This window comes from Crassostrea angulata, chromosome 6 (genome assembly GCF_025612915.1).
Source record: "Crassostrea angulata isolate pt1a10 chromosome 6, ASM2561291v2, whole genome shotgun sequence".
NCBI classification, from domain to species: Eukaryota; Metazoa; Mollusca; class Bivalvia; order Ostreida; family Ostreidae; genus Magallana; species Magallana angulata.
The window spans coordinates 6655813-6683402 of NC_069116.1; the positions used below are offsets into that span (position 1 = coordinate 6655813).

Below are 27590 nucleotides of genomic sequence, written 5' to 3' on the forward strand. Positions count from 1 at the left end.
ATCCTTAACATGAAGCATCATTCGTGTATCTGCCTCTTCATGTGTGCAAGGTTCTATTTGACTGGTGTCCTTTGTCTTTAAGCAAATGACAGAGCTGCCTATAGTAGTAACGAGCTGTTTATCAGCATCCCAACTTTGGTCTGATACCAGTTGTTTTGATAGGTAAACAAACAATTCCTTCTTTTTCTCGTCTACTCTTAAGAAACTTTCCCTATTTCCCGGAACGTTAGAGTCTGATAAAACCCTCCTTCTTGTCCCCTTGCCTCTTCTAGTTCTTTCCGATGATTTTAAGCTGTCTGTAAAATATTCATCCCAGATGATATCAATTCTCCTGACAGAGTGCAGCTGAATCTAAATATATATGGTTTAAAGATATCTCTGAAGTAATCCTCAAACGTTTTACTCCCCCTTGGTTTAAGCATATTAACAAGGGCAGCCCCATCTAAAACTAAAGCATCAACTGAAGGTGCCTCATTGCTTGATTCGGTAGTTTTCTCCAATTGAACAAGAAGGTCAGATTTCGATCTATGGCGTAAATCACCAAATTGTGAAAGGGATTGAGGATAAGCTTGGTTTTCATGTTTGAAAAATTCTACAAGATCGCCATTTCGAACTTGACACGAAACATATAACTGTGAAAAAAGAGAACAGTTCTGTTTCAATGATACTATTTGCTGTTTCTCCTTGGATACTGTTTTTGGCTGTTGACGGCTAAATAAAAGGAGCTTGTTTTGTTTAATTGGTTCGTAAATAGATTTTGAGTTACTCTCTAAACGTTCTTTTACAAACTGGTGGAATTGCTGTTTTCCAATAATCTCTATGTTTCTAACTGTTTCAGCTACCTTTTTGTCAACAATATCATGTGTATCCAATATAAGTAAATCCTCGCTTTGTTCCATAAAAGGATTTCCCATATCTTCTACAACTGAACAGAAAGCGTTTACATGCTTTGCGAATGTGTTTTGCTGACTCCTGACCTGTTCGTGGTGTCGTATATCTGGTCCTTTGCTTTGATCTTTCTTTATTTGTTCTTGAGCAGATTCGAATTCATTTATTACTCTGGCTACTTCTGGACCCGATACCATTTTACCTTTGAAGCTGAGCCATATTTTCTGTAAGGCCAATTGCTCCACCATCTCCTTTTACTAACTTATTGTTCTGCTCATGTGCCTGATCTAATGCTATTGATGAAAATCTATTATGAGATTTCTTAGCAACAAATTTACCATTTTGAAACACTTTTTCCACTTCTGGTGCATCATCATGTAGCATAACCATGTCACGTCATAGTTCGGATGATCGAGCGCAAAGAACCAAGGGATAAGAAGTGAAATTGATTCTTTATACAGTTGAAAATTACCCTCTCTCAGTGATCTGATGAAAACTAATATTGCAATTTCAAACTTCAGTGTTAAAGACCAGAAGTTGAAAAGGGGACTTTCAATTTCTCTTTGTTCTCGCCATTCTTCAAATACAAGCTGATCATTTTCACCCTGTTCTGTTATATATCTATCGTAAGAACGCTTCATCAAAATGTATAAAGAACAAGCAGTCACCTCATGTGCGTGTCTTGTCCGTTTCACGTGGGATGCTTTAAGGAATGAATCAGCGGTGCCTGAACTTGCTATGTCGGCTTGACATAGTACACTGGTCCAGCCACTGTTTTCTAGCCAATCACCAATCGTTCTAAAAGCAGCAATTTCAATGTGAAGACCACCAAATAGGATGACAACATGTTTCTTTGAAAATCTTTCTGGCCAGGTCCATTGAATCAGCTTTGCTAATGCAAAGAGGGGTTGGTCACATGTGATAACAGGTGTCTGTCCTGGGTTAAGAAAGTTGACAATTTTCTTAATAATATCTAAAGCATGTCGAATCATTGCAACTGACTTTGCCTCTTCTTGGAATAAAGGTAACAATGAGCTAATGTCTATTACTGTCTCTGGATTATCTTGTAGTCTTTTTGCATGAAAAGCTTACCAAGAATATTCCATGCATTCACTATTGTCAGCTGCAATATTTTCATGGACATGTTCAAGCCATCTAAAATATTAATATATAGATGTGCATATATATGTATATTAAATGTTAGTACTTGTTACTTAGGAACACATATAAGTGTTTGACTGTAACAGGAAATTTCAAACTATATGATAGCTGTACCTGTATTCCTCATTCAATGCATTCGGAAATGTTACATGTATATCATCAGTGACTAGTAGGGAACCTCTAATTGGAGAAATCTCTGATCTTTCCCTTGGAAGCACAACTAGTGGGACTACAGTGTAAAATTCTGGCAGTGGCTTTAGTTTTTCATGTCTAGCAAAAGATGCCTCTATTGGTGGGATCAAGCGCTCGATGCCACCCCCCTCATTTTCTGGATGTTGGAATACTGAAATTGCTGTGCCGTGTAAAGAGCCTTGTGCAGTTGTCGAACTAGGATTGTGGTCTATATTGTCAATTGCAGCAGTTGTAAAAAGATTTTTTCTAAGCTTAGCAGGACAAACTACATTTTCAATATTGAAAGATTCGCAGATGGAATTTCCCAGTGATGCTGATAATTGCATTATTCTGTCATAAGAAATGGATAAGCCTAAATCATACAGCTTTTCAACAAGCCCTCTTTTTCTTGTTTCAGCATGTATTAGCAAGCCTAAATATGTTGGCAATGGAGGCTCTCGGTCAGTTGCATGTGATGAATAAATTGCAGAATCTTTTCTCCTGCGAACAGATGAATTAAATTGGATCAATTGTGCAATCGTTAGAGTACACTGAGCTTCAATAAAATTTGAGGACTGCATCTCAATACTTGGCCTACCTAAAATCATGCATACAAGTGTTTTTAAAGATTGTGGAACAGAATTCTTTTGACAATCAGTTTCAAAGAACCCTTTGAAGGAATACTTTGTTTGCATCATTTCCTTCCGAACAATTTTTGCAGCTTTTGCAAGAATTAAAGCATCGTCATCATAGTGATTTGTAATTGCCTGTCGAATAGCATTCCCAACATCTTCATTTTGCATGAGTAAAACATCCCGTCCTTGTTTGTGGGCTTGTAAATCTGGTATTGCTGCTAGGATTCTGTCTTTTACATGTGTTGAGTTGGGTCTTTTATTCATGTCGAGACCAAATTGCTCTAAACGATTACTGTATATTGCCATGAGATCTGCCAGCCCAAATACAGCAGCTACACCTTTGTTCATTCGTGAATCCTCTACATATGATACAAGTTCAGCCAAAACTATTCCATGGATTTGATTTTCGCCATTCTCATCTACAATCTTTTGTGGTCTTGCTTTGTTAAAAAGATTTAAGTAGCAGTTTTTGTGATACATAGCTTCTTGAGATATCATATCCCCTGCGCTAAGTTTCGCCAACAATACAGTATCCTGCACTTGCAATGCATATTTCCTGATATTACTGTCTATACTGAAGGTAGAAACTTTGTGAAGCTCTCCTGATGTTCCACCACAGAGAAAACAATCTTGAGTCATTGTCGATGTCGAGCAACCAGGACTTTGGCGAGTTATCTTTCTTGATGTTTCAGAAATGTCTGATTCAACTTTTCTTTTCGAATGTTCATGTCGTTTTAATTTCATGTCTGTGTATTTGTTCCTACATGTTTTGTGCCACTTGGCTTTCATCAACTGTAACTTGGATGCAATACCATTTGCATCATTCAATTGGTCAAGTCTAATTGTCGTTGGAAACCAATTTATACTTTGACATCGAAGGAGCACTGTTTCCAGAGATCTATATCCAGCACCAACTTCAATATCAGATCTCCTTATATTTGCTGGACATTGCAGAACTTCAGATGTGCTCTCTTGGCATAAAATACATTTTTCCCATTCAAATATTATTGTTAAATTTGACGATGAAGACTCAATGTCTGGATTTACGATTTTAATGTGTTTGGACATTTCTTATCAAAAGATAACTTTACTTCATTTCCTCAATCACTTGCCAAGCAAGATCTACAATATATTATAAAGGTTATATAAACTCGATTGTTTTGGTCAAATTGACTGAAATAAGATGACAATATTTCAAAACTTACACGCATCTTAGATGAATAGCCTACCATATTTAGCTACTTCAAAAAAATTCTATAACTGTTACCGAAATGGTGTTTCATACTTTTTTAGGGGATGGAACATTTGTTATCTATTTAACATTTGTTCTTTAACTGTTTATGTTTATGTAAGTGTTTTTTATGTGATATTATACTTGTTTAAGTGTAAATGTACATCACCTATTCAGAAAATTATAAATAAATTATCAAAACACAAACACTTACCTTCTTTGTGTAACCATTTTGTCGTCTGCATCATGATCCAAGTATGAAAACCACTGTATGTCATTGTTACATGTAAATGCAGATTCGTCCTAATTAACTGATATTTGATTCCATTTTATCATTTTTATATTCAAGTGAAATAAATTCATTTATGTAAAACATTTTAATCTCATACAGTCATCAATGAACTCATTTGAAAACTTTTATATAAAACCAGTCAGAGATAATATGGCAACCATATTGAAAGATCAAATTATCAAATTCAATCATTAATTAATACAATTGATAAATTCTGTTGTATTTTAAACCATCATCAAAAGTAGTATTGTTTGAAACAAACAGCGATGTAAAAGATATTTTACATCAGGCACGTAGCATCAGGGGGGGCCGGGGGGGGGGGGGCTGGCCCCCCCCCCCACTTTTTCTCGCAGCCACATTTTTTTGGTAAATTTACATATAAAAAATAGAATTATAATGGAGTTGGCCCCCCCACTTTTTTGGCAGTACGTAATAAATTGATATGAAAATAAGGAAATGAGTAGTGAAATTGAAGATATATACTACGCTAGCCCCCCCCCCCCCCCCCCCCCCCCGGATTAGGATTTTGAAGATTTTTGGAAACTTTAAATTTCCTTTTTTTTTTTTTTTTGATGAGTCTGGCCCCCCCACTTTCAAAAACGATGCTACGTGCCTGTACATGGCGGCCATTTTGAATTTGGCGGCCATATTGAAATATCATCATTTTGAATATTAGAACTTCCAAAGCATCCACTTAATATCAACTGTGTAAAATTTCGAACTTCTAGGATCAAAAATAGAGATTTTATTGAAAAAAGTTTTTAAAATGATAAGCTATATGGCGGCCATCTTGAAAATGGCGGCCATATTGATTTTTGAGAGTGGGTCCATAGCTTATATTGCTCAGTACACCTAAACATACCAACATGCCAAATTTGGTGCTTTCTTCATTAAGTGAGCAATTTTTTTCACCAATCAGCCGGACTATAGTCATGAAGGGTTTATCTGACGGTTGAATAGTAACTACTTTTTTTGGAATATTTTTGTCAACATAATGGTTATATACTTTAGTAAAATTGTCATAAATATCATTGATATTATGCGTATTAAATACCTCCATATCCCAATCAACATCTAATAAGTCTTTGCGTTATATAAAGTGGACAAAAATATAAAAAAATATCATATATGAAAATCGGATATTGGTTATAACTTTTAAAAGACAATTCATATTATAACTTATACATATTTTAAACCACACTTTTCATATATTTAAAAAATGATATTTTCCAACAACTCATCTTCAACCAAGTCCCGAATGGCTGGAAAACTGCATACGCCAGGCCATAACTCAAAAAAAGGAAACGAATCTATTGCGTTAATGTACAATACATTGAAATCCTGTCCATGCAGTCTCCCTCTTATTTGTATGCTGTAAGACATGGGAAAATAAATCTCAAATAACATCCTATCTGACCAGCGGCAAACGGTCAAGTGAGTGTTAACTGATCACAACAATCCATGATCTATAGCAATAATTAGGTCTTATAACCAATGTCAGCAGGTTGGTGCAATATACTGCTTGACTTGAACAGCAAAGCCTTTGACACAAAGCGGTTAGCCCTAATCTATGGTGTTTGAGGACAGACACTGGACTGAATCAGAAGCTTTGGTATAGAATCCGACAGGTCGTCGTTAAAGGGGGGGGGGGGGTCATCAGCTGTCCCTGTGACATCTAGTGTATGAAACGCCAAATTCACAAAAATGACCTAAACATGGTTTCATGGTCGATAAACTAGGTTTAATTCGTTTAAACTAGATGTAAAGTATAATGTACGAATCGTTAACTACAGTGGACGACGTCAATATCATCATCTGTCAATCATAGTTAACATCATCTGTCAATCATAGTCAACGCGATAGTATACTCTTTGTTAATATCATCATCTGTCAATCAAAGTTAACGCGATAGTATACTCTATGTTAATATCATCATCTGTCAATCATTGTTAACGCGATAGTATACTCTATGTTAATATCATCATCTGTCAATCATAGTTTACGCTATAGTATACTCTATGTTAATATCATCATCTGTCAATCATAGTCAGCGCTATAGTATACTCTATGTTAATATCATCATCTGTCAATCATAGTTAACGCGATAGTATACTCTATGTTAATATCATCATCTGTCAATCACAGTCAACGCGATAGTATACTCTATGTTTCAGAAGTATAAACTATAGTCAATATGAAACCAATCATTTGTCATTGCAAAACATAGTTTATCTGATAATTACGATTTTACAATGTGTGAAACTAAGGTTAACCATGTTATTGACGTTAACAACTCAACCGATTTGAAAGGTATTGAAACGTCAACCATATAGTTTAAGCATCGTAAACTAGTTTACAGTTGGCAAACCTAATGTATCAACAATGTGTATAAAATTAATGATAAACTCATTTTTGTGAATTTGGCGTGCCATGCTGGAGTATTGTATAGTACAAGGCTTGGTTCACTGCTGTTTCTGGTCTATACCAATGACTTACTATCTTAGCTGTGTCAAATCCACAAGACTTTTGCAGACGATTGCCTGCTCGACTACTGTATCGAAAAATAGATAATGAGAGTACACAACCCCTTTCCAGCCACAGTTACAGGAATGGGAGGCTGACTGAATGCTGGGCTTCGTTTCTTTGAAAAAAAAAGGTGAAGCTATATACGCATCACGAAGAAGAGACGTATACATAACTGAGACCAGGAATTCCACCCACGGCCAAACTTTGCAGACTATGCCATCAGAGCAAAGTACCTGGGTGGCACCATCGACAACAGGGACCACAGCTATTTTAGTAATTTTTATAAGATAATTAAAATAAATATTGCCAATAACTTGGACAAAGAAAGATACATTTTACATGTATGTTTAAATAGTGAAATACATACTATTTTAAAAATTACTGCTAAATTCGTTAATGACTGCTTTGAACACATATGTCAATTAGTCTAAGGAAATGTTAAACTGATCTATATAGATCAGTAAAAAAATATATACTCTACATGCAGTTATTGTAAACATACAATGATGTTCCTATATATCCATTGGGCCTTTGCCAATTATTGTAATTGTGTTTGTGCTAATAAAATATTTGTATTTGTATAAATAACATCACCAGGAATGCCAACAACCATTGGGCACTTCCTAATCAGTAACCTTAATTTCTGTCTGCCCACGGTCCATCAAGGCGATCAGTTATAAAACTCTGGTGAGCTATGAAACCATAGTGGGACCCCAGGTCGAATATGCCTCCACGGTATGTTTTTGATACCAAGAAGAGGATTTTATTTTAATTTTGATGTCTGAGACGAATTCTCGATAATCGATTTCGATATTAGAAAATACATGCAACCCAATACTGATCAACATGATACCCCATCAAAATGATTTGGTAACATTTCAGCATGACGCAAAATATGCACTCAATGGAAGAATGGAATTTAAAGAGGAGACCATAAAAGTATTGAATTAAATTGTGCCATATCATATATAATTATACCGGTATATCGCCATAAAATCAATAAAATCGAAATCCAAAATGAATTTACCAAAAAAACCCACCAAAAACAAAACCAGAGACTTAAATTACATATTATTCATGTCTCTGACAAAACAAAACAAATCAAAATAAAACAAAAAACAACAACAACAAAAAACGGGCAACAAAAAAAATGGCATGCAAAGCCATCAACTATCAAAGCAACAACCCCTCCCCATTTTAAAAAAAAAAAGTCGGGATCGAAGTACTAAAATTACCGTCTCACTTTGTTTTGATGTGTTCAACCGGATAAAATTTTAATACAATGTTTTATTGATATCTGTGATATTTACCATAATGTACCTTCTGTATTATGGGAAACAACAACCAGAAACTGCCATTAAGGAAAGCTCAATCAGTTCCCGAATCACAGGTAAGGGATTTCAGAGGCTGCGCGGTGTCATGTTGAAATGATTTCTAACCGTTATACACAGTGTTATACAGATTTACCCAAAAGTATTAAAATATGTGTTCTTCTATAATGCATACTAATAAATATGTCAATGTTAATTCGCAATATATAACATTTAAAGTATATACATGTGCTATTAGTTTATACGTGCCTGTTATGTACAACTCAATGTTTTAATTGGGGGTTTAATATTTTATTTTTTAGCTCTATCATTGACTGAAAACTTCAGATTTCTGTTGTATGTTGTTTAATTTTGTTATTGTATCAGTTTTTACAAGTCACCAACCCTGATCTAGTCCGAAATAAAAGCAGGGGGTCAGGAAGGTTAACAAGAGGCAAGTCCCAAGATGAGATTGACAAGGTGACCAGTACCCCAGAAAAGCCAGAGTTAAATGTTCCTCTTGTTGAGGCACTCTTTCTGCCAGACTTTCCAATTAAAGGAGATGCCCAAGGAAATGAATTTGAGGTTCAACTTTTGTGTTTATAAATAAGAACAACTTTTGTGTTTATAAATAAGAATTTATCATTTAACATTAAAAAATACTTTAATACCCAAAAACTAAAGTAATACATGTAGTAGACAAATATACTGTCATTTTGATGTATTCTTCATAATCCAGTAAATTAAATGGATTACAGTACTTTGGTCTACATAACAAGAAATATTATTGATCAAAGTTGACTAATTTCTTCATTTAAATTTTTGTTTAATCTTACCATTTTCAGATTTGTGACATTATTGCAAAAGGGGCCTATGGAAATGTTTTACGTGTCAGGCGAGAAGATGAAAAAGAATACTATGCCATGAAGGTCTGTTGTTAATTTCAATGCAATTCAAAAGTTTTTAAAGGAAATAGCGGGTTAATATATTGGCAGCACTCTTCACTGCGTCAGAAGTCTTCTGTCTAATTCTCCATAGCCACTAGATCCTTAATAAACATATTGAGAAAATTAAAAAAAATTAAAAGTCAAGTAACATGACAACACAAAATATCTGTAACTCAATAATTTTAATTCTTAACTCCTCTAACTATATTGTATGATTGAGTTGATTTATTAAATCATACCCATACTTTATAAAGGTGATGAGCAAGACCCAGATCATTGTAGAAGGGGCCATTCAACAGTGCAAAGATGAGGCAGCTATTCAGGTCAGCAAATGGGTGATGCTTATTATAAGATGTGTACAATGAGTACAAAAAACAGTGTTAACTTTTTATCTGATTAATTAGATTGATGCATTTTTAGCAATTAGCATTTTTTTTTTTCAAATGTACTGTATATCATATATTGATATTTTTAGTAGAATTTTAATTTACGTTTCTAAGCATTTCACAAAATATAAACAGAACTGCATCAAATGAATATTTCATTGCAACAAATCTAAGAAACAGAAGACAAGAACAACTGATATGATGCATCATTTTCTCCTTTAACACATTAAATATTCAGTAGATTTTTTGACAGGCTATGCTTGGGGACCATCCATTTATCGTGAAACTGCATGAATACTGGCAGTCCAAAAAGTATTTGTACATAGGTAAGTAATTTTAAAGTTTATAATTTTGCAAGGCCATGGGTAATTTTTATGCACTATATGTTTCAACCCAATTGAATGAAAACAGACATATATATTAGAATGCTGGTTCTGAAAGTTAGACATATCACTTAAGATATTTTAATTACCGGGTATGTTATTTATGAATGTGAAACTTAACAAATGAAATATGCTGTGTGAAAAATATGATATAACTTTATACCTTCATAACTTTATGGCATTTGGATCACTGCTACTCCCATGCTGAGTTAGCCTTAACTGTGCCATTTTTATCCTATTGTAATGTTTTAACTGGTAATACTTTTGTGATGTTTAATCCTTATTGTGATATTTTACGTACCTTCAGTGCTGGAGTATGTCCCCTATGGGGACCTGTTCACACTCTGGTCATTCCATGGTTATCTGCCTGAGATGTTATCCCGAGTGTACGTCGCTGAGATGGCAATGGTGTTAGGTTGGTAGATACCTCACTTCATATGTACATTTATTACCAATACTTGCATTATTGATTACCAGTATTATTTGAAAGGTTTGAAAGACAATTTTAAATCAAATTTTTTTTTCCATTTCAGATTATCTTCACAAGTCAGGGGTTATTTACAGAGATATCAAGGTAATGTAACATTATGAAATATTCCATATATAAACTGTATATTTCATGTCTATAAGAGCAATAATTCACTAAATGAAATGATGAATTCTTTTTCTTATGAAGTTGTTTGTATGAGTGCAGTTGGAATATAATTTCATCCTTCTGATTTGGAAATTTTGGGTACTGTAAGGTACTGTTTATTAGTTGATGTTAACAAAACTGAAGTCATGATTTATCTAAGTATTTTTAAAAAGCCCTTAGAAATGATTTACACTATAAAGTGATTTCAAACTCATATATGAAAAAAAAACACTGCAGTTTTCAGTCTTTGAACTTGGATTAATGATATTTTGATAATCCTTGTGGTAAAAGGAGTCTAACTGAATTCATGCATTTGACCCAGGAACTGATTATGAAAAAGAAGTAAATGTCTTTATTTTTGCAGATGGAAAACATACTGTTAGATGTTGAAGGTATGTAATTGAAGTTAATTTCTTTAAGGTCTGTTTTTGTCTTTATTTACTTAAGATTTCTCATAGAAAACCATACATAGGGGGAGACAAATGATACAACCAGGAAAACACACCATTATACAAAACTCTTTAATTTTGTGTATTTGTATTATGTCCTGACCTTCATCGGAATATTGTTTTGAGATAATTGGACTCATTTTTAAACTGTGCTACTTGTTAGGATTTTAAGATTTCATAGATTGCATCCTGGTCTCTTTTGTATAGGTCATATACAGCTGACTGATTTTGGTTTGGCTAAATGGTTAAATCGCGGGGAGAGGACGAGAACTATTTGTGGAACCCTGCAATATATGGGTGAGCTAGGAGCCATTTTGATCAACTTGTGAAAATATTAATTCTGTTTTGTCATTCTGAAGACTTTGACATTGGTCTCTTTGTTTCTGTTTAGTATTCTGACTACTTTGACAGCGGTCTATGTGTTTCTGTTTTGTCATATTGAAGACTCTGTACTCTGTGTTTCAGCCCCCGAGGTGTTGGCCACCACCCCGTATGGCCATACCGCTGACTGGTGGTCACTGGGAATACTCATGTATGTCATCCTTGCCGGCAGGGTAAGTCACGCCTGTGAAGGATGAGAATTCCTCATTGTGTGCTTGTTATTTCTAATGTATATAAACACAAGACTCTATAGTTTAGCTTCATGTACTAGTGTACTGTTTGTATTCCTTTGAACCATAATGTTCCTGGAAATTATGACAGTAAAGTTACTGTGGTATCATTGATATTCTTTTGGGATCAATTTTTGTGGGTTTTGTTGACGCCCCTTACGCACAAATTACCTTTCCCCCCAAACTAAAAATAATTTTTATTCTTTATGAATGAAACCAAATCTATGAAATTACATCAAATCAACCTTAAAAAATGATACCTTGAAAACTTATCTCCAGGAATCTGAATAATTCCATAGTAACTTATTCCATGTATTTTAAGTCAGCTCAAAAGTTGTAGATATTTGTAGACAAATCATATATTGAGTATGGATCTTCACTCTTCTTGTAGTACCCTGCAGAGGGGGCCCAGGACCATGATGAGATGCTCAAACTGGTGTGGGACAGTGACTACCTGCTCCCCAACCACATCAGTGATAAAGCTCAGGAGGTCATCAACAAGGTCAGAATGAATATGTAATCAGGTCAAAAGGTCTCAGTTCATAAAATCAGCATTTACTGGTAGGAACACCAAGTATAGTTCAAATTTGGTATTTCAACTTCTGATATATCAAAATAAATGGATACTTTGAAGTGAGTTGGAAGTTCCAACCATTGCTCCTACGTGTATTGAAACTTAATCTTTGAAATCCTATATCGCAAAACTTTATATCAGCTCAATCATGTTTAGTGTAGTCAATTTTAAATCTGCTGAAGGCAGTTCAAGGCTTGTGTGACATACATGTAAACAATTGCCTGCTTCCTGCATTTTGGGTATTAAAGATTTATTATGCATTGAAATGGTATAAATGACAAAGCCCAGTTGTATAAATGAAAAAAAAAGGAAGTTGATTTTTATGTTTTACCTTTGTTGACAGCTTTTGATGAAGAATCCCGATAAAAGGCTCACAGATCTGTTAGCACTTCAAAACACGGCTTTCTACTCAAATTTTAATTTTACTGCTGTTTTAGAAAAAAAGGTGTGTGTTTCATGATTTGTTTTTTTCAATCAACCATCATTTTTTTTCTCTTAAATGAATATTTATAGATATAAGTGGTCAGCGTTTATAACTAACAAAATATTTTTCCTTAACAAGGTGAATGGAAAATTTCAAAATTTGTTCAATGTGTTTTGCTTTCATAATATTGATTAGGTCTCACCAAAGGACATAGTGCCTCCCGACTTTTTCCCAATGACAGGTGTCAGTTATAGCTATGCCCCTCAGCCTCCTCCAAGTGAGGATGAATTTGCACAGGTGAATATACAATAGTACATCTTCCATGATTTAATTCGCCATTCACTCCCATATCATGTAGATTTTATGGAAAAAACTTATTTATAACTGAGGACAAATGTACATCAGATGGAGTATTGTGGTGAAACTGATATACATACATTGCTATGTATTTTGGTTTTCAATATATTTGTCAAATAAGTTTCTTATTATTTTATAAGACCAAACATAAACTGCATTTGATTTACAACATGAGTAATCTAATTGATAATTTGCTTTTGTACACACAGTTTGACTTTGTCTGGAACCTCCCTCCCGAGACGGAAGCTGTGTTTGTCTAGGAAATCCATATATACATGTAGCAATAACCAGAGCAGTCTACCAATCAAAGGAAAATCTAACGTTAATGAGAGACAGATGTCACATAGCTGATTGGTGAAAGACTGTCGTCACAGAGCTCATGGGTGGCTGTGTGGTGATTTGTAGTAGTATTTATGTGCAATTGATTTTATTTAAACTCATGCATTCACTTTTAATCATCTATGAGAAATAGTATACATAAAAGTGGTTTGAATAAGTGGTTGTAATGCTTAAAGAGTTATAATTTCATTTTATCAATTTTATTTGTGCTTATCATGACAAGACCAGTTTTACCGTATTCAGGAATCTCATGACTGATTGTATTCAGAACATGGTATCATAGATGAAGACTTTGTTGTTTTAGCATGGTATCATAGATGAAGACTTTGTTGTTTTAAATGCCTACCAATCTAGTGTATTTGCTTAAACAGTTATTATGCTGAATTGATGTACCCAAGGAAAAAGAAAATAATTTGACTCATTTAAAATTCAAAATGTTTATTTAAAAAATGTGATGATGGTATTTATAATTGATGAATTGCTTAATACTGACTATGAAGTACAAGTTGATTGACTTTGAACGCATCAAATACATGTACCTATCACCCTCCGTTGAGTTTAAACCAGAAGTTTATAATTTGTATATTGTTTAACTGTTAAAAGGGAAGACCCCCAACAACCTACAGCATTCAATGTTTATCTGTTTTGCGTTGACTTGTCTTCCTATGTGAGTAAAGTTTTAGCCATTCTATGAGAGACTGTTGAGTCTGTATATTGACTGTGTATATTAAACTGATGAAAGTAATTTATTTTAACACAGTATGAAAGGTAAATATTAACTTTGTTTTAATTGCTTTTTAAGATAAAAAAAAATCTCTAAGTTGAAAAAAAATGCAGATTTTGATACAATCTATTTTAATAAAAGTATTCCTTTCGAAATACGATATTAAGATACAAAAATTATACTAGCTGAGAAATTCCAGTTTTCTGTTCATTTCAGTGATTTAATTTATATTTAGTTAATCAATTATTTTGGGGAGAATTGATTCTTTTGATTGTTACATTCAATGTAGTTAATACATGTTTTTCATGCATGAAGAAAAATGTTTAAAAATGTCAGACTTGAGGCTGATGAATGTGATAAAGGAAGCTTTAAAATCTTGTTCTATGAGAAAATGCATTGGTTGTGTCAGTTTTTCTATTTACAACGAATGTTATTTCTGTAATCAGTCAACTGTTCAAGTTTGTGATGAAGCTGCTGTTTATGAATGTATGGTACAAACAATGATAGGTCCAATTCATACATCACACTTCTGATGCCATTGGTTGGTTGTTTTATTTGTTTTTATTTTTTTGATTTCATGTACCGGTATCTTTCCAATATAATGACTTTACTAATATGATTGACTTGACTATAATGCATTTTTTACCAGGATATATAATAATATAATATCCCATTGATTGTTATTTTGACCTGGACATATTATGCACCATAATTTGGTGTAATTCTGACCTTGACATAAAATGTTATTTTGACTTTGACATATCACATGGCTCATTATTTAGAGTAATTTTATCATGAAACATTGTTTTTTTTTTGAGTTGGACATATCACAGATATTTAGCTGGTTTAAATAACATAACATGACTGCTTAGTGTATGTTATTAGAACTGGAACCATAAAATGTATTCATCTGAATTTCATCAGAAGGATTTAGACAGACCATTATTCAGGGAGAATAGATATTGTATTAGTTAGATTTTATGACCTTATGCTTAAAGGATGGAGTCCAATCACACAGGAAACAAGTACTACATGTTATAATTGCATTTATATAAAGCACTGGTACTAAAGAATTGTAAATAAATCTTTGTTATTTATGGACTATTGTTCTGTCCAGTAAACTTCTCACCAATGCCAACAATACACAGCTGATTATTTATAAACTTTCCAATTCCTTTTCAGTTTATGTTTAAACTGCACAAACCAATATTATTCAATAAAATAAAACAAACTTATTCTTTATTTTGTTTTATTTCGTCTGTAGATTTGTGGTATTTCTGTTGTACAATTATTAGTATGAAGAAATTGTTATTAAAATTTTTAAATCCTTTGGCTGAAAGTGTTGGAGAACACTTTTATCATTATGAAGTAATGAATGGTCTAATCCTGCTGTTTAACATTTGAAAGATACATAAAAAAATAAAACTGTGAAATACAGGACAGGTAATTGTATATGGTTGTATACTATAAAATTCAATTTTTTTGAAGACTCGAAATGTACCCCGAGTTACTACTGATACCATATGAAATAATCAAACATTTTCTTCAAAACAACTTCGAAATACCATTTTTTAAAATTAAAACTTATTTAGTCTCATATTTAGAATAGACAAAAAATGCCAACAAAAATAGGGTTTAATACAGCAATTTTGACATTTTTCAGTGTCTTTGTCATTTGGTTGCACAACCAATGGGTAAATAAAATCAACCTAAAAATATTAGTAATTTAATCGTGAAATTGTTGAAAATTATATAAACATAAGAATCATTTGTAGAATATTATGAGGTGATCATAACGGTCGGGGTGTGATCAAATCTATCATAAAGCCTTTCGAGCTTTATTTTTAAACACGCTATTGCCATTGTGTTCACCACATTTGACCCAAAGAATGATTCCTTATTATTTAACTCATAAATTTATTCTTAGAAATAAAGATAAAGAGTTAACCTTCCAACACTGTCATAAAGTCTAACGTTTATGTTTAGTTAAGACGGGGTATTTACTGATACTGGTAATGACAATGCGTTATGCAAATACATGTATATCATTGGGGACGTCTAAGAAACTATATAAATTACGGTATTTTGCAACTTACAGGTATTTCCAAGAAAGTGTCATACAAAATGATGTTGAAATATTGAAAACTTATTTCAAATGAAAGTCAAATTCAATAAGTGGATTTGGTAACTTAAGTAAGACTATTAGGAAAGTTCGACGATTAATTGAATAATTTTCCTACGCTTTATTACTTTTTTAGCGTTTTTATGGCCTATAGGTCGTTGATTTTTTTGATGTTTTGATTCTTGATTTTTTTTTCAAAAATACATTTTTTGTTGTTGTTGAAATAATTTACCGACGACAACACAGAACTTATTAATGTTTCCAAATCAGTCACGAGATATCGTTATATATAAGGGTTTGAAGACTTCACCCATCTTTGTGGAAATTGAAGTGTTTTATCAAATTATCTCAAAATCTTTAGATAATGTCTGTCCATATCCACTTATAGTCTAGCACACAGGTGGGCCTAGACATGTTTATAAGCACACTACCACAATCTAAGCAACGAAATGTCGGAATGTTTCCGAATCACAATTTGTGTTTTGATGCTGATTTTATTTCTCTATAGCTGTGGCGGGACATGCGAGTTTTGTAGTTATACTAACCAAACCACTTCTCACTCCATGTGTTCTGAAACGTGTGGTGGTGGGGAGAGGTACTACTTTCAGTATGTTTGCTGTGCAAATTTTACAAAACAGGAGTGCGAAAGGAAGTGTAATATTAGCTTGACTTTGACAAAGTCGGTGCAAATTTTTGAGAGCTGTAATAAGAATTGCTCAAAAGGAGGAACATATAATGATACAACAGAAAGATGTGACTGTCCCGAGGGAACAGGAGGAAGATGTTGTAACCAATGTAAGTGTTATTTTTGTTACCAATATAATGTTCGTTATTAGTTGTAACAGTCGTAATAGTGTTTTGTTGTAACCGATGAAATCATTCTATGTTGTAACCGCTTTAATCGTTCTTTTTTGTAACAACTGTTATTGTTTTTGTTGTGTCCACTGTAATCTCTTTTGTAGTAAACAATGTAATCGTTCTTTGCTGTAACCAATGTAAATGTTCTTTGCTGAAACCATGCAATGTAAGTGTACTTTGTTGTTACAATAACAAGCGTCTTTTTTGTTGTAGTCAATGTAATCAAATTTAATTAGTTGTATAACTAATGTAAGTGCACTTTGTTGTAACTAATGCATGAGTAATATGCTGTAATCAATGTACAAACGTTTATTATTGTAACCATGCAATGAATTGTTCATTGTTGTAACTAAAATCAATATCAATGTTAACGTCCATCAGCCTATGTAACAAAATATCTTTTCATGTTGTTACCAATGTATTAATGTATTATTGTAACCAATATAGATGTTCATTGATGAAACTAATGTTATCGTTCATTTATGAAATCAATGTGACGTAAAAATTACAAATTCGTATTACACTGCACTATTACAAATATTTTTACACCGAGTACTCTTTTTAAAAAATCAATATGCACTTTTTTTTCATCCCTTAGGAAACCTCAATTTCAACACCATAGCATTGCAACATTTGCATAAGTACCAAACTTGTTTATCTAAAATTAAAATCTTTCATTTCACTGAATCATTATAGAGGCTGGATTGTCGACGAATTTAACATCAGATCTGCTAAATAAAAAAAAATGATTTTTCTTAGCACAGAAATATTCATATATTGTCTGATATCTTGTTTGAAAATATGACGAATTTATTATCGTTGACAAACCCTCTGTAAAGTGGATGCTTAGTGATAAACGTGCATTGAGCAGAGGCTTGAACATATGAAATATCTTCATCAAAGATTAGAACATTAAATACTAATAACTGATTAGTTAATGATATAATAAGAAGTTAATAATAATAATAATAAAATAAATATTTTTGAATAACAGAAAGATTTTGCTTTTTGAAAGTTGTGCTCTAAATATTTTATTCGAGTAAAGATTATAAAAATGCATACTTTTGACTGATTTTACTTCAATTCTAAATAGAGGCTCAATTCTGACGTCTTAACTTGCCAGTGGGTGAAATGAATGTAAATAAATGGACGGGTTTTCCCTTATATTAACGCTACTACGAGAAAACAAAACAATTTGATATATTTGAAATTTAAAAAAAAAATGTCAAGTTCTTTTTTTAAAAAGTTTTCTTTATATATATATATATATATATATATATATATATATATATATATATATATATATATATATATATATATATATATATATGCTTTTGATTTATTTACGGAAAACAAACCCACTCCTTGCATTGAAACAAATGATGCTATTTGATTGAATACATCGGCTACATTTGTTAATCAAATATATTACAACAGTCCCTCCAAAGGTTAAGAGGCTAAATCAGCAAGACCTTATAGAAGGAAGAGACTTATCAGTCACTTGTCAGGCCACTACTACTATCATTCTCTCTCTCTCTCTCTCTCTCTCTCTCTCTCTCTTGGTGAACATCCTTTGATGTTAGTTGATAACTGTCAAAATATCACTAATCTGACAATGATGCAAGGTGTGTTTAAATTTTGCCGCACTCGCCACAACGGTAACACCGTAAAACATATTTTATATGCTTTTGATTATTTATCGAAAGTAAACCTTCTCCTTGCATTAGAATATATTTAAAGTTCTACTAGATTGAATATATATATTTTTGTTAATGAAATGTGTTACAACAGACCCTCCAAAGGTAAAGAGGCTATATCAGCAAGACATCATAGAAGGAAGAAACTTATCAGTCACTTGTCAGGCCACCCCTGGGAATCCTAACTCTACCACATTCTATTGGACCAAGGTAGACAACCCAGGATTCAGCCAGAAAGGATCCATTCTACAGATACTCAACGTTTACAGGAACAGTTCTGGTACCTACACATGTACAGCAGAAAACAGCTACAATAATGGAGAGTGGGGAACAAATAGTCAACCATTAGACGTCAATGTTCAATGTAAGGTTTGAATTTGTGTAATCTAAATCATTGATGTGACGGTATCTTTTTGCTTTTGCAGTCTTAACGCCTATGCTGAATTCATTTGATGAAAGCAAACTTGTCTGATATTTTGTTTGAAAATTTGACGAATTTATTATTGTTGACAAACCCTCTGTAAAATGGATGCTTAGTGGCAAACTTACATTGAGCGAAGGCTTGAACATATTAAATATTTTCATCAAAGATTTGAACATTTAATACTAATAACTGGCAGAAAGATTTTTGAAAGCTGTGCTCTATATATTTACTCGAGTAAAGATTATGAAAATGCATACTTTTGACTGATTTTTCTTCAATTCTAAATAGATCCTCTATTCTGACGTCTTACGTAGCCAGTAAGTGAAATTAATGTAAATAAAGGGACGGGTTTTTTTCTTATATCAACGCTACTACGAGATAACAAAACAATTTGATGTATTTGAAACTTTTTTTTTTCAAAATGTTATTTCTTTCGAAAATTTTTCAGAAGATCTTCTTTATATATATGCTTTTGATTTATCTACCGAAAACAAACCTACTCCTTGCATTGGAAAATATGATGCTATTTGATTGAATACAACCATTACATTTGTTAATCAAATGTATTACAACAGTCCCTCAAAAGGTAAAGAGGCTATCTCAGCAAGACATTAAAGAAGGAAGAGACTTATCAGTCACTTGTCAGGCCACTACTACTCTCTTTCTCTCTCTTTGTGTGTGTGAAAATTCTTTGATGTTAGTTGATAACTGTCAAAATATCACTAACTTGACAATGATGCAAGGTATGTTTAATTCTTGCTGCACTCGCCACAACGGTAGCACCGTAAAACATATTTTATATGCTTTTGATTATTTATCGAAAGTAAACCTTCTCCTCGCATTAGAATATATTTATAGTTCTACTAGATTGAATAAATCTATATTTGTTATAATGAAATGTATTACAACAGTCCCTCCAAAGGTAAAGAGGCTATCTCAGCAAGACATTATAGAAGGAAGAAACTTATCAGTCACTTGTCAGGCCACCCCTGGGAATCCTAACTCTACCACATTCTATTGGACCAAGGTAGACAACCCAGGATTCAGCCAGAAAGGATCCATTCTACAGATACTTAACATACAGAGGAACAGTTCTGGTACCTACACATGTACAGCAGAAAACAGCTACAATAATGGAGAGTGGGGAACACATAGTCAACCATTAGACGTCAATGTTCAATGTAAGGTTTGAATTTGTGTAATCTAAATCATTGGTATGACGGCATATCTTTGCTTTTGCAGTCTTAACGATATGCTGAATTCATTTGTTGAAAGCAAACTTGTTTGATATCTTGCTTCTTGATATATCAAGATGAATATGACGAATCTATTATTGTTGACAAATCTTCTGTAAAGTGGTTGCTTAGTGATAAACTTGCACTGAGCGAAGGCTTGAACATATAAAATATCTTCATCAAAGATTTGAACATTAAATACTAATAATTGTTATATTCAGCAGTATATTCTTACTTTAAAACTCTATATAGACGAATAGTCAATAATTGTAAAATAAGCTTCCTTCACAGTAATTCGCAAATCCTTATATCTGTTATGATAGCAAACCGTCGCATTGCGCGTCCGTTGTTTACTTGCCTTGACTGACTGTCTATTATGACGTCACCTTGTTTTGGAGTCGCGAAGAGTTATTTACGTCATCGTTTACGAATCAACAAATCAGAGGCGATTATTTGAAATAGAGGGAATGTTCTCTAGATATTATTCCTAGCCGCTCAATATCAAAAAAATATTGTTATATAGTGAGAATATACTACTGAATATAACAATAATAATTGTTATATTCAGCAGTCAATAATAGTCAATAATTGTAAAATAAGCTCGTCCGAAAAATATTGACCGGTCTGAAATATTTTGATTAATCACTTTTGATTTGTTGATTCGTATATGGTAACGTAAATAATTCTTCGCGACTCCAAAACAAGGTGACGTCATATAATAGACAATCAGTCAAGGCAAGTAACAAACGGAGGCGCAATGCGACGGTTTACCATCATAAAGATTATAACGATTTGCGAATTACTGTGAAGTATATCTAACATCTGTAACTTAATTCCTAAGGGCGGCGGAATATCAACATTTATCGTTTGATGCCGACGATATTTTGGAAATGAACTTTGCGCAAAACCGAATTCGTGAATTCGATCTATGTTGGTCTGAAAGAATTACGGCGATCTCGAATCCTTTCTTAATTTTTGTTTGTTCTTCACATAACAAAACTAATGATAACTGAGCTTTCGGGCAAAATTGATTATATTAGCCCCCTTTGGACGAATATATTGCCCTCTGCTTCGCGTTGGGAAATATTTTTTCCCTCAGGGGCTAATATAATCAATGTTGCCATCAACCCCAGTTAATATTTGTATAATACATGTACTATAATTTTGTATGCTTAGTGATAAACTTGCACTGAGCGAAGACTTGAACATGTCAAATATCTTCATCAAAGATTTGAACATTAAATACTTATAACAGACAGTAAGATTTTACTTTTTGAAAGCTGTGCTCTAAATATTTAACTCGAGTAAAGATTATAAAAATGCATACTGTTGACCAATTTTACTTCAATTTTAAATAGAGCCTCAGTTCTGACGTCTTGCATTGCCAGTGAGTGAAATGAATGTAAATAAATGGACGGGTTTTTCGTTATATTAACGCTACTAAGAAATAACAAAACAATTTGATGTATTTGAAACTTTTTTGCAAAATGTTAAGTTCTTTCTTTCTAAAAGTTTAAATAAGCTCCTCTTTATATATATGATTTTGATTTATTTAACAAACTTAAATCGAAAACAAACCTACTCCTCGCATTAGAACATATACTTCTATTTAATTGAATACATCGGCTGCATTTGTGAATCAAATTTGCCGTTAATGTCCAATGTAAGGTTTGAATATGTTTACAAATACTAGATGAATATAATGAATTTCGTCATTTTGACGTAAAACGTATCCAAACAGACCCTATTTATTGTGGATGTTATCGGATTTTGTGAATTGATCAGCATAGCGTACAATTTCCTGAAGAGGAAAAAAAAACTTTTCTAATATATTTTCTAAAAATTTTTCTAAAAACTTTTCTAAAAATAGGTGTACCTTTATTTACCTTAAAGGTTCTATCTGTTACAACTAGTGACTACTGACTGAACCTGATCATTTAACGTTAATCAAAGTGTCACTTTCGAAATTGTTATTGTTGTAGCTTATGTAAGTATCTTACACTATTACACTCGGTGTAAGTTGTTATTTTTGTTATCAATGTTAACGATTGTTGTAACAAACATGAGCTTTGATTATTGTAGCTACAGCTTTGAGCTTTGAAAATTTAAAGCGTTTATTTAAGTGGTTAATAATGTAAGAGTTGATACCAATGAAGGCGGCCATGGTTGTAACAAATAGAAACAGACAGTCATTGTTGTATCATTGTAACCAGCTATTGTTGTAACTATTGCCATCCACCCTTGTTGTAACCATTTTAAGTACTGTTTGTTGTAATTATTGTCATTCGTTTTTGTTGTAACCACTGTAACCAGTTATTGTTGTAATTATTGTCATCCATCGTTGTTGTAGCCATTGTACGTTATGTTTGTTTTACATGTAAGTATTGTCATCCGTCAGTGTTGAAACCAATGCTATCGTATATTATTATGCCTTCTGTCAGTTTGTCACTATATATTCAATACTCATCTATTTACGCATAGTATCAAAGGATTTATATAGCGTAAGCATACTATGCCGAAATAGAGCACGGCGAATATTTTCAACGATAATCTGTCAAGCGCCGACAGCGGGATTCGAACTCACGACGCTAAAATCATTGATCCCAGCATGAAGCCCAACGCGTTACCGCTACGCTAAATTAGTCGTTATAATGAACACCGGTATTTAGGTATATAAAACGTAAAAAAAAAAAAACTTCATTATTGACGGTAATCTTAAAGTTAAAGTTTCCTATAAGCTTTTGAACAAATTGATTGAACATTTTTCAAAGAAATTCTACATGAGAATCACAAAAACGCTTTTTTAAATGACGCTTGATAAAGAATGTTCAAGAAAAAAAATTCACTGAGATTTCGTCTGCTAAACATTTCGAGTTTTCTCGGTAAGGCCAAACGTCTCTCTATTTCTTGAAAAGAACATAAACCTTTGTTGACTTTTTATTGTACAACAACTTGTTGATTAAATAAACAATCAAATCAATTGATTACACGTAATTTGAAAAACAACAATAAACGCTTGCTTTTCCGGTGATTACTTTAAGGGACTTGTCAACACTCGAACGTCAGAGCTACTTATAGCAAAGCACGTCAGTTTATTTAACAGTCGGCATAATATAATAACAATAGTGTTGTGTTGTGCATGTACTATGCCTAAATAGTAGTCAGGGTTTGATACATAGTGCACTCGCCTCCGGCTCGTGCACCATGTATCAAACCCTGACTACTTTTTAGGCATAGTACATGCACAACACAACACTATTATATAAGTAGCTGTTATTGTTAGAATCAATACTGACAGTCATTTTAAACCAATCTCTTTGTAGCAACCAATGTAAACGGTCGTCGTTAACTATTGTATTGCTAACACGTTGCAAATCATTTTTGTACCTTAATTATATACTAATTATAATGTATTTAAATTGTGTTTTTGTTATATTTAGCTTGTTTTACACTTGTTGATTTTTTTTAGATGCTAATAGATCCATTGGAAAAAGTACGTAACATTTCATGTATATAAAGGTAAAACATATCAAGATAAAATAAGATTATTCCCTAACCTTACTAACATATATACATGTATGTGGTAAATGCTTGTTTTATAAATGTTAGTTTAGTTCATTTCATTAAATCGACTCTTCATTTTTTTTTTAAATCATATCTGCATTAAAATGGCCATCACTGATAACAATTTAAGAAATTCTTATGAACAGCATTTTTATTTCTGTATATTTCTAAAGAAACAATTCTAGAAAAAAACTGAAATTTATTCTTTTTAACCAGTATTCTCCCAGGCTTTTGACCTTAATTTACAAACTGATAAAACTAAAATATTGCTACTTAGTATATCATGTTTTATTGCCTACTATGTAGAATATACAATTATCACGTTTTTGCTGTAAAGAGAGTTCAATCACTGTCTTTCCCTATCAATATAATCACTGTCTTTCCCTATCAATATAAAGAAGAGGCACAGTATTTGTCCCTTACCTGCAGTTTTTTCTTCATTGACAGAGAGTGCATATTTAACCGTTGGTCTTCCACTGGGACTGGTTCTACTCTTGGCAATTGTTGTCGTCATCGTATATGGTTGGTGTATGAACAGGAAAAGGAACCTGAAGGTGAACATAACTAACACTAGGTCTGGAGAAGAAGTACACGGATACAGCAATATATAACAGGCCGCAACAGGCAGCTATGGAAAAACTTTGTAAGAATGGCCAAATTTTTGTTAGTTTGGCTGTAGCGAGAGACTGGACATATTTATCTTTTAAATTAACATTGTTGTTCGTTAGTTTCAGGGAAACCAAGTTTAAATTTTATGTAAAATGTATAATCATACAATAAGTTAATAGTCAACTCATGAGAGTATTGCTTTTTAACGACATCAATTAAAAAAGTCTTTTATTGCTATATTTTAATAAAGCAAATATTACATGTATAATAATTATCATACCAACCCCAGAATGTCACAAGTGTTCTTACATAAAATCAATAAAGAGTAGCATTAATGATCGAATAAATTCATCTTTAATCTTTTAAGTAATATAATTTTAAAACATTCCATTCATAAGATAGGCGTATTAAATATCGAACAAAATCTGCATACCAGTTTGATCTGAAGCCTGTGTACATCTTTACTAACTAAGACCTTTGGAGTTACACGGAACAGCAGTCCAAATGCCATAGTTAGCCTCTTTAAAAAATAACAATCAGTGGAAAATCTTAGTTGTTAGTAGAATAGAAATAAAGTAATTATCATTGTGAATATCCAACGTTTTGAAAGAGTGCAGCCTCAGTCTTGAAATGTTGTTTAAAATATAAAAGCCTCGTCTTACGCCTAGAGTTTTATATTTCAAAACAACATTTCTCGACTTCGGAGGTTATTCTTCAACATTCACGAAAACTCGTTCATTATTTTTTATTATACAGCAAATTGTATCTCACGTCAAATTCACATGAAAAGAGCTTCACGTTATTTTCACATGAAGCTTCATGTGAAATTCACACGAAATTCATGTGAAATTCATTAGACTGAAGTAAAATGTTTTATTTGAATTCACACATATACTGATATCGTTTTATAAGCGGTAAGTGTATATGTAAACGCTCCGTGTCATGTAACCAAAACCCGGAATCTTCGCGGAAGCTCTACCTTTAAAGTATTGAGACTACTATAGTCTGTCCCAAGTTACTGCTTTCATCAATTTTTGATGATTTTTAATAAAAATACACATACCTGTGAAAGAAATACAATTGAAATCGATGAAAGGGAATATATCCAAGATATTTTCATTGAATAATTATTCCTTTTCACTCATAAAATTTCACAGGAACGAAAACAATTTTCTAACAGAGATTTGTAATGGGAAATGTTTACAACTTTTCTCAATTCGGAATACACTCGGAATACATCGCGCAATTTTTTAACATTATCATCCGGGCTTTTTAATGGCTGATGCAATGCAAAATTTCCGTAGACTTTCAAATTTTTGGATGTGTATTGAAACCTGAAGTGGTAGAAACAGATAATCTGGACATTTTTCATATTAGTGGATGAACGTAGTTTGAGCACAAAGGCATTGACTATTATTGAAATATCATGCAAAAAGTGGTGGAAGCAAAAACTCGGGACAAAGCATAAATGCCTAACTGGTTTGACATATGCGCCCCTTTTTTGAACTAAAACGACAATTTTTCTACATTTTGAACAGGTAAAGCAGTTGTGCTGTTTAATAAAATATACTGACTTTTAAGTTGAGTAATGAAACAATGTATCTAAATTAATGACAAAATATTAACCGGATCAGTGCATTGAAAGAAAATAACCCATATTGACGAAGGAAATATTTGAGTACAATGCGTTATAGAATTGACAAGGTAGACGTATGTTTGCCTAACTAACACACAATAAATATCAACAGGTATCACCTGCAATGTTATTTTCATATACAGATTTTAAAGATATGGCATGCAGACGAAAAAAGGTGATTCAAAATACCCCCAAATGACTGTATTAAAGATTTCGTAAATGAAACGAACTTTTTAAAGCTGCTTTGTCCTATTTCATATGAAATTTAGTGTTCGCCTCTAAACGGTGGTTATGCTAAGAATGTGTATAATAATAGACATTGCAGTAGTTTGCCCGGTCAATTAAGCTAAATTTTGATGAAAAAGTGATGTACAAATTTGTTTACATATTAAAATTCGCTACTGAGGTCAAGGCGGGGAAGATTGTATTACGACTTTGACATCGCTATAAAAAAGATCATAACGTTTTGGTAAATCAAAAACAAACTTGTGTACATTTTGTTCACTACTATTTCTGAAAAGTGTTTTGAATGCAATTGATGCATAACATGCAGGATGAATAAATTGATTCATTCAGAGACGAAATCAAACGGATACCTTTTCTTAACATTCCCATGATGGATTTGGTTTCGGGGTTTTTTTTGTGTGTGTTCCATTAAATTTTTTTTAATTTACTTTAAATATTAACAACTTTGAAAGGAGACCGATTCTGCTGATGAAAATAGGCGAAAGTCTATAACTTTTTAATATAATCGGTGTGTATGGAAAACTATTTTATACTCTAAAAGCCAAAAAACCAGACTATTTAGCTTTAGATTTTCTGTATTTTTAAAAATCTTCCTTTATTGCACAAGTAACTACTAATATCTTTATTTTTACATTTTATTCTATACACAGTAACAATTTACCACATCATACTTGTAATATTGACAATCAAGATCGTCAATTGCTAACGTTTGAACTATTTTTACTCTCGGGAAAGATGTATAATTTTGTTTTTAATGCTTTCTAATATCTTATCTTGTAGAAACAACTACGAATTTGATTTACAATATAGTTCTAATATTCAAAGAATTAAAAACAATATAGACCTACGAAAAACTAATGATTATAGAGAAATGCCAAAAAAGAGAAAAACAGAGCCAATCCTTTTAACCTCGGAAATCAGCAGGGAAGCAACCGTCCCTTCTGGAGCCTCCTTCCGCTCCTTCGTTTACGGATCATCCCGAAATGCATATGAATCTTGCACCTAAACTCATCCCTGATTCATCTTACACATTTGGTGGACAGAAGCATAATATTGTAATTTGATCATTACAAACAAACCAAATCATCATGTTTAGTTTTTCCCCATTGTGACATTTTCCCAATTTTGACATTTACCTCGATTATGACCTGCCCAAT

The 27590-nt window shown here is 32.7% G+C and overlaps 2 protein-coding genes across 5 annotated transcripts; both read left to right on the forward strand.

Moving 5' to 3' along the window:
* Window positions 1-8135: 8135 nt before the first annotated feature.
* LOC128190044 (ribosomal protein S6 kinase-related protein-like) lies at window positions 8136-15277 on the forward strand. Its single transcript, XM_052861921.1, has 14 exons — window positions 8136-8294; window positions 8602-8799; window positions 9060-9143; window positions 9416-9484; window positions 9801-9873; window positions 10238-10345; window positions 10464-10504; window positions 10929-10956; window positions 11221-11310; window positions 11479-11567; window positions 12016-12126; window positions 12542-12643; window positions 12818-12919; window positions 13189-15277. The coding sequence occupies exons 1-14, from the start codon at window positions 8235-8237 to the stop codon at window positions 13237-13239; spliced, it is 1206 nt and encodes a 401-aa protein (XP_052717881.1). The 5' UTR covers window positions 8136-8234; the 3' UTR covers window positions 13240-15277.
* A 1294-nt stretch (window positions 15278-16571) lies between these two features.
* Window positions 16572-24992, forward strand: LOC128186825 (cell adhesion molecule 4-like). Of its 4 annotated transcripts, none has more exons than XM_052856740.1 (5): window positions 16572-16959; window positions 18814-19083; window positions 20175-20324; window positions 23848-23871; window positions 24390-24987. In XM_052856740.1, exons 1-5 carry the CDS (start codon window positions 16614-16616, stop codon window positions 24551-24553), a joined length of 954 nt encoding a protein of 317 aa, XP_052712700.1. In that variant the 5' UTR covers window positions 16572-16613; the 3' UTR covers window positions 24554-24987. The 4 variants fall into 4 exon arrangements, with proteins under 4 accessions (XP_052712700.1, XP_052712699.1, XP_052712701.1 ...); XM_052856739.1 differs by having other exon boundaries at window positions 20055-20324; window positions 24390-24985; XM_052856741.1 differs by having other exon boundaries at window positions 20055-20324; window positions 23848-23897; window positions 24390-24456.
* Window positions 24993-27590: the final 2598 nt, after the last annotated feature.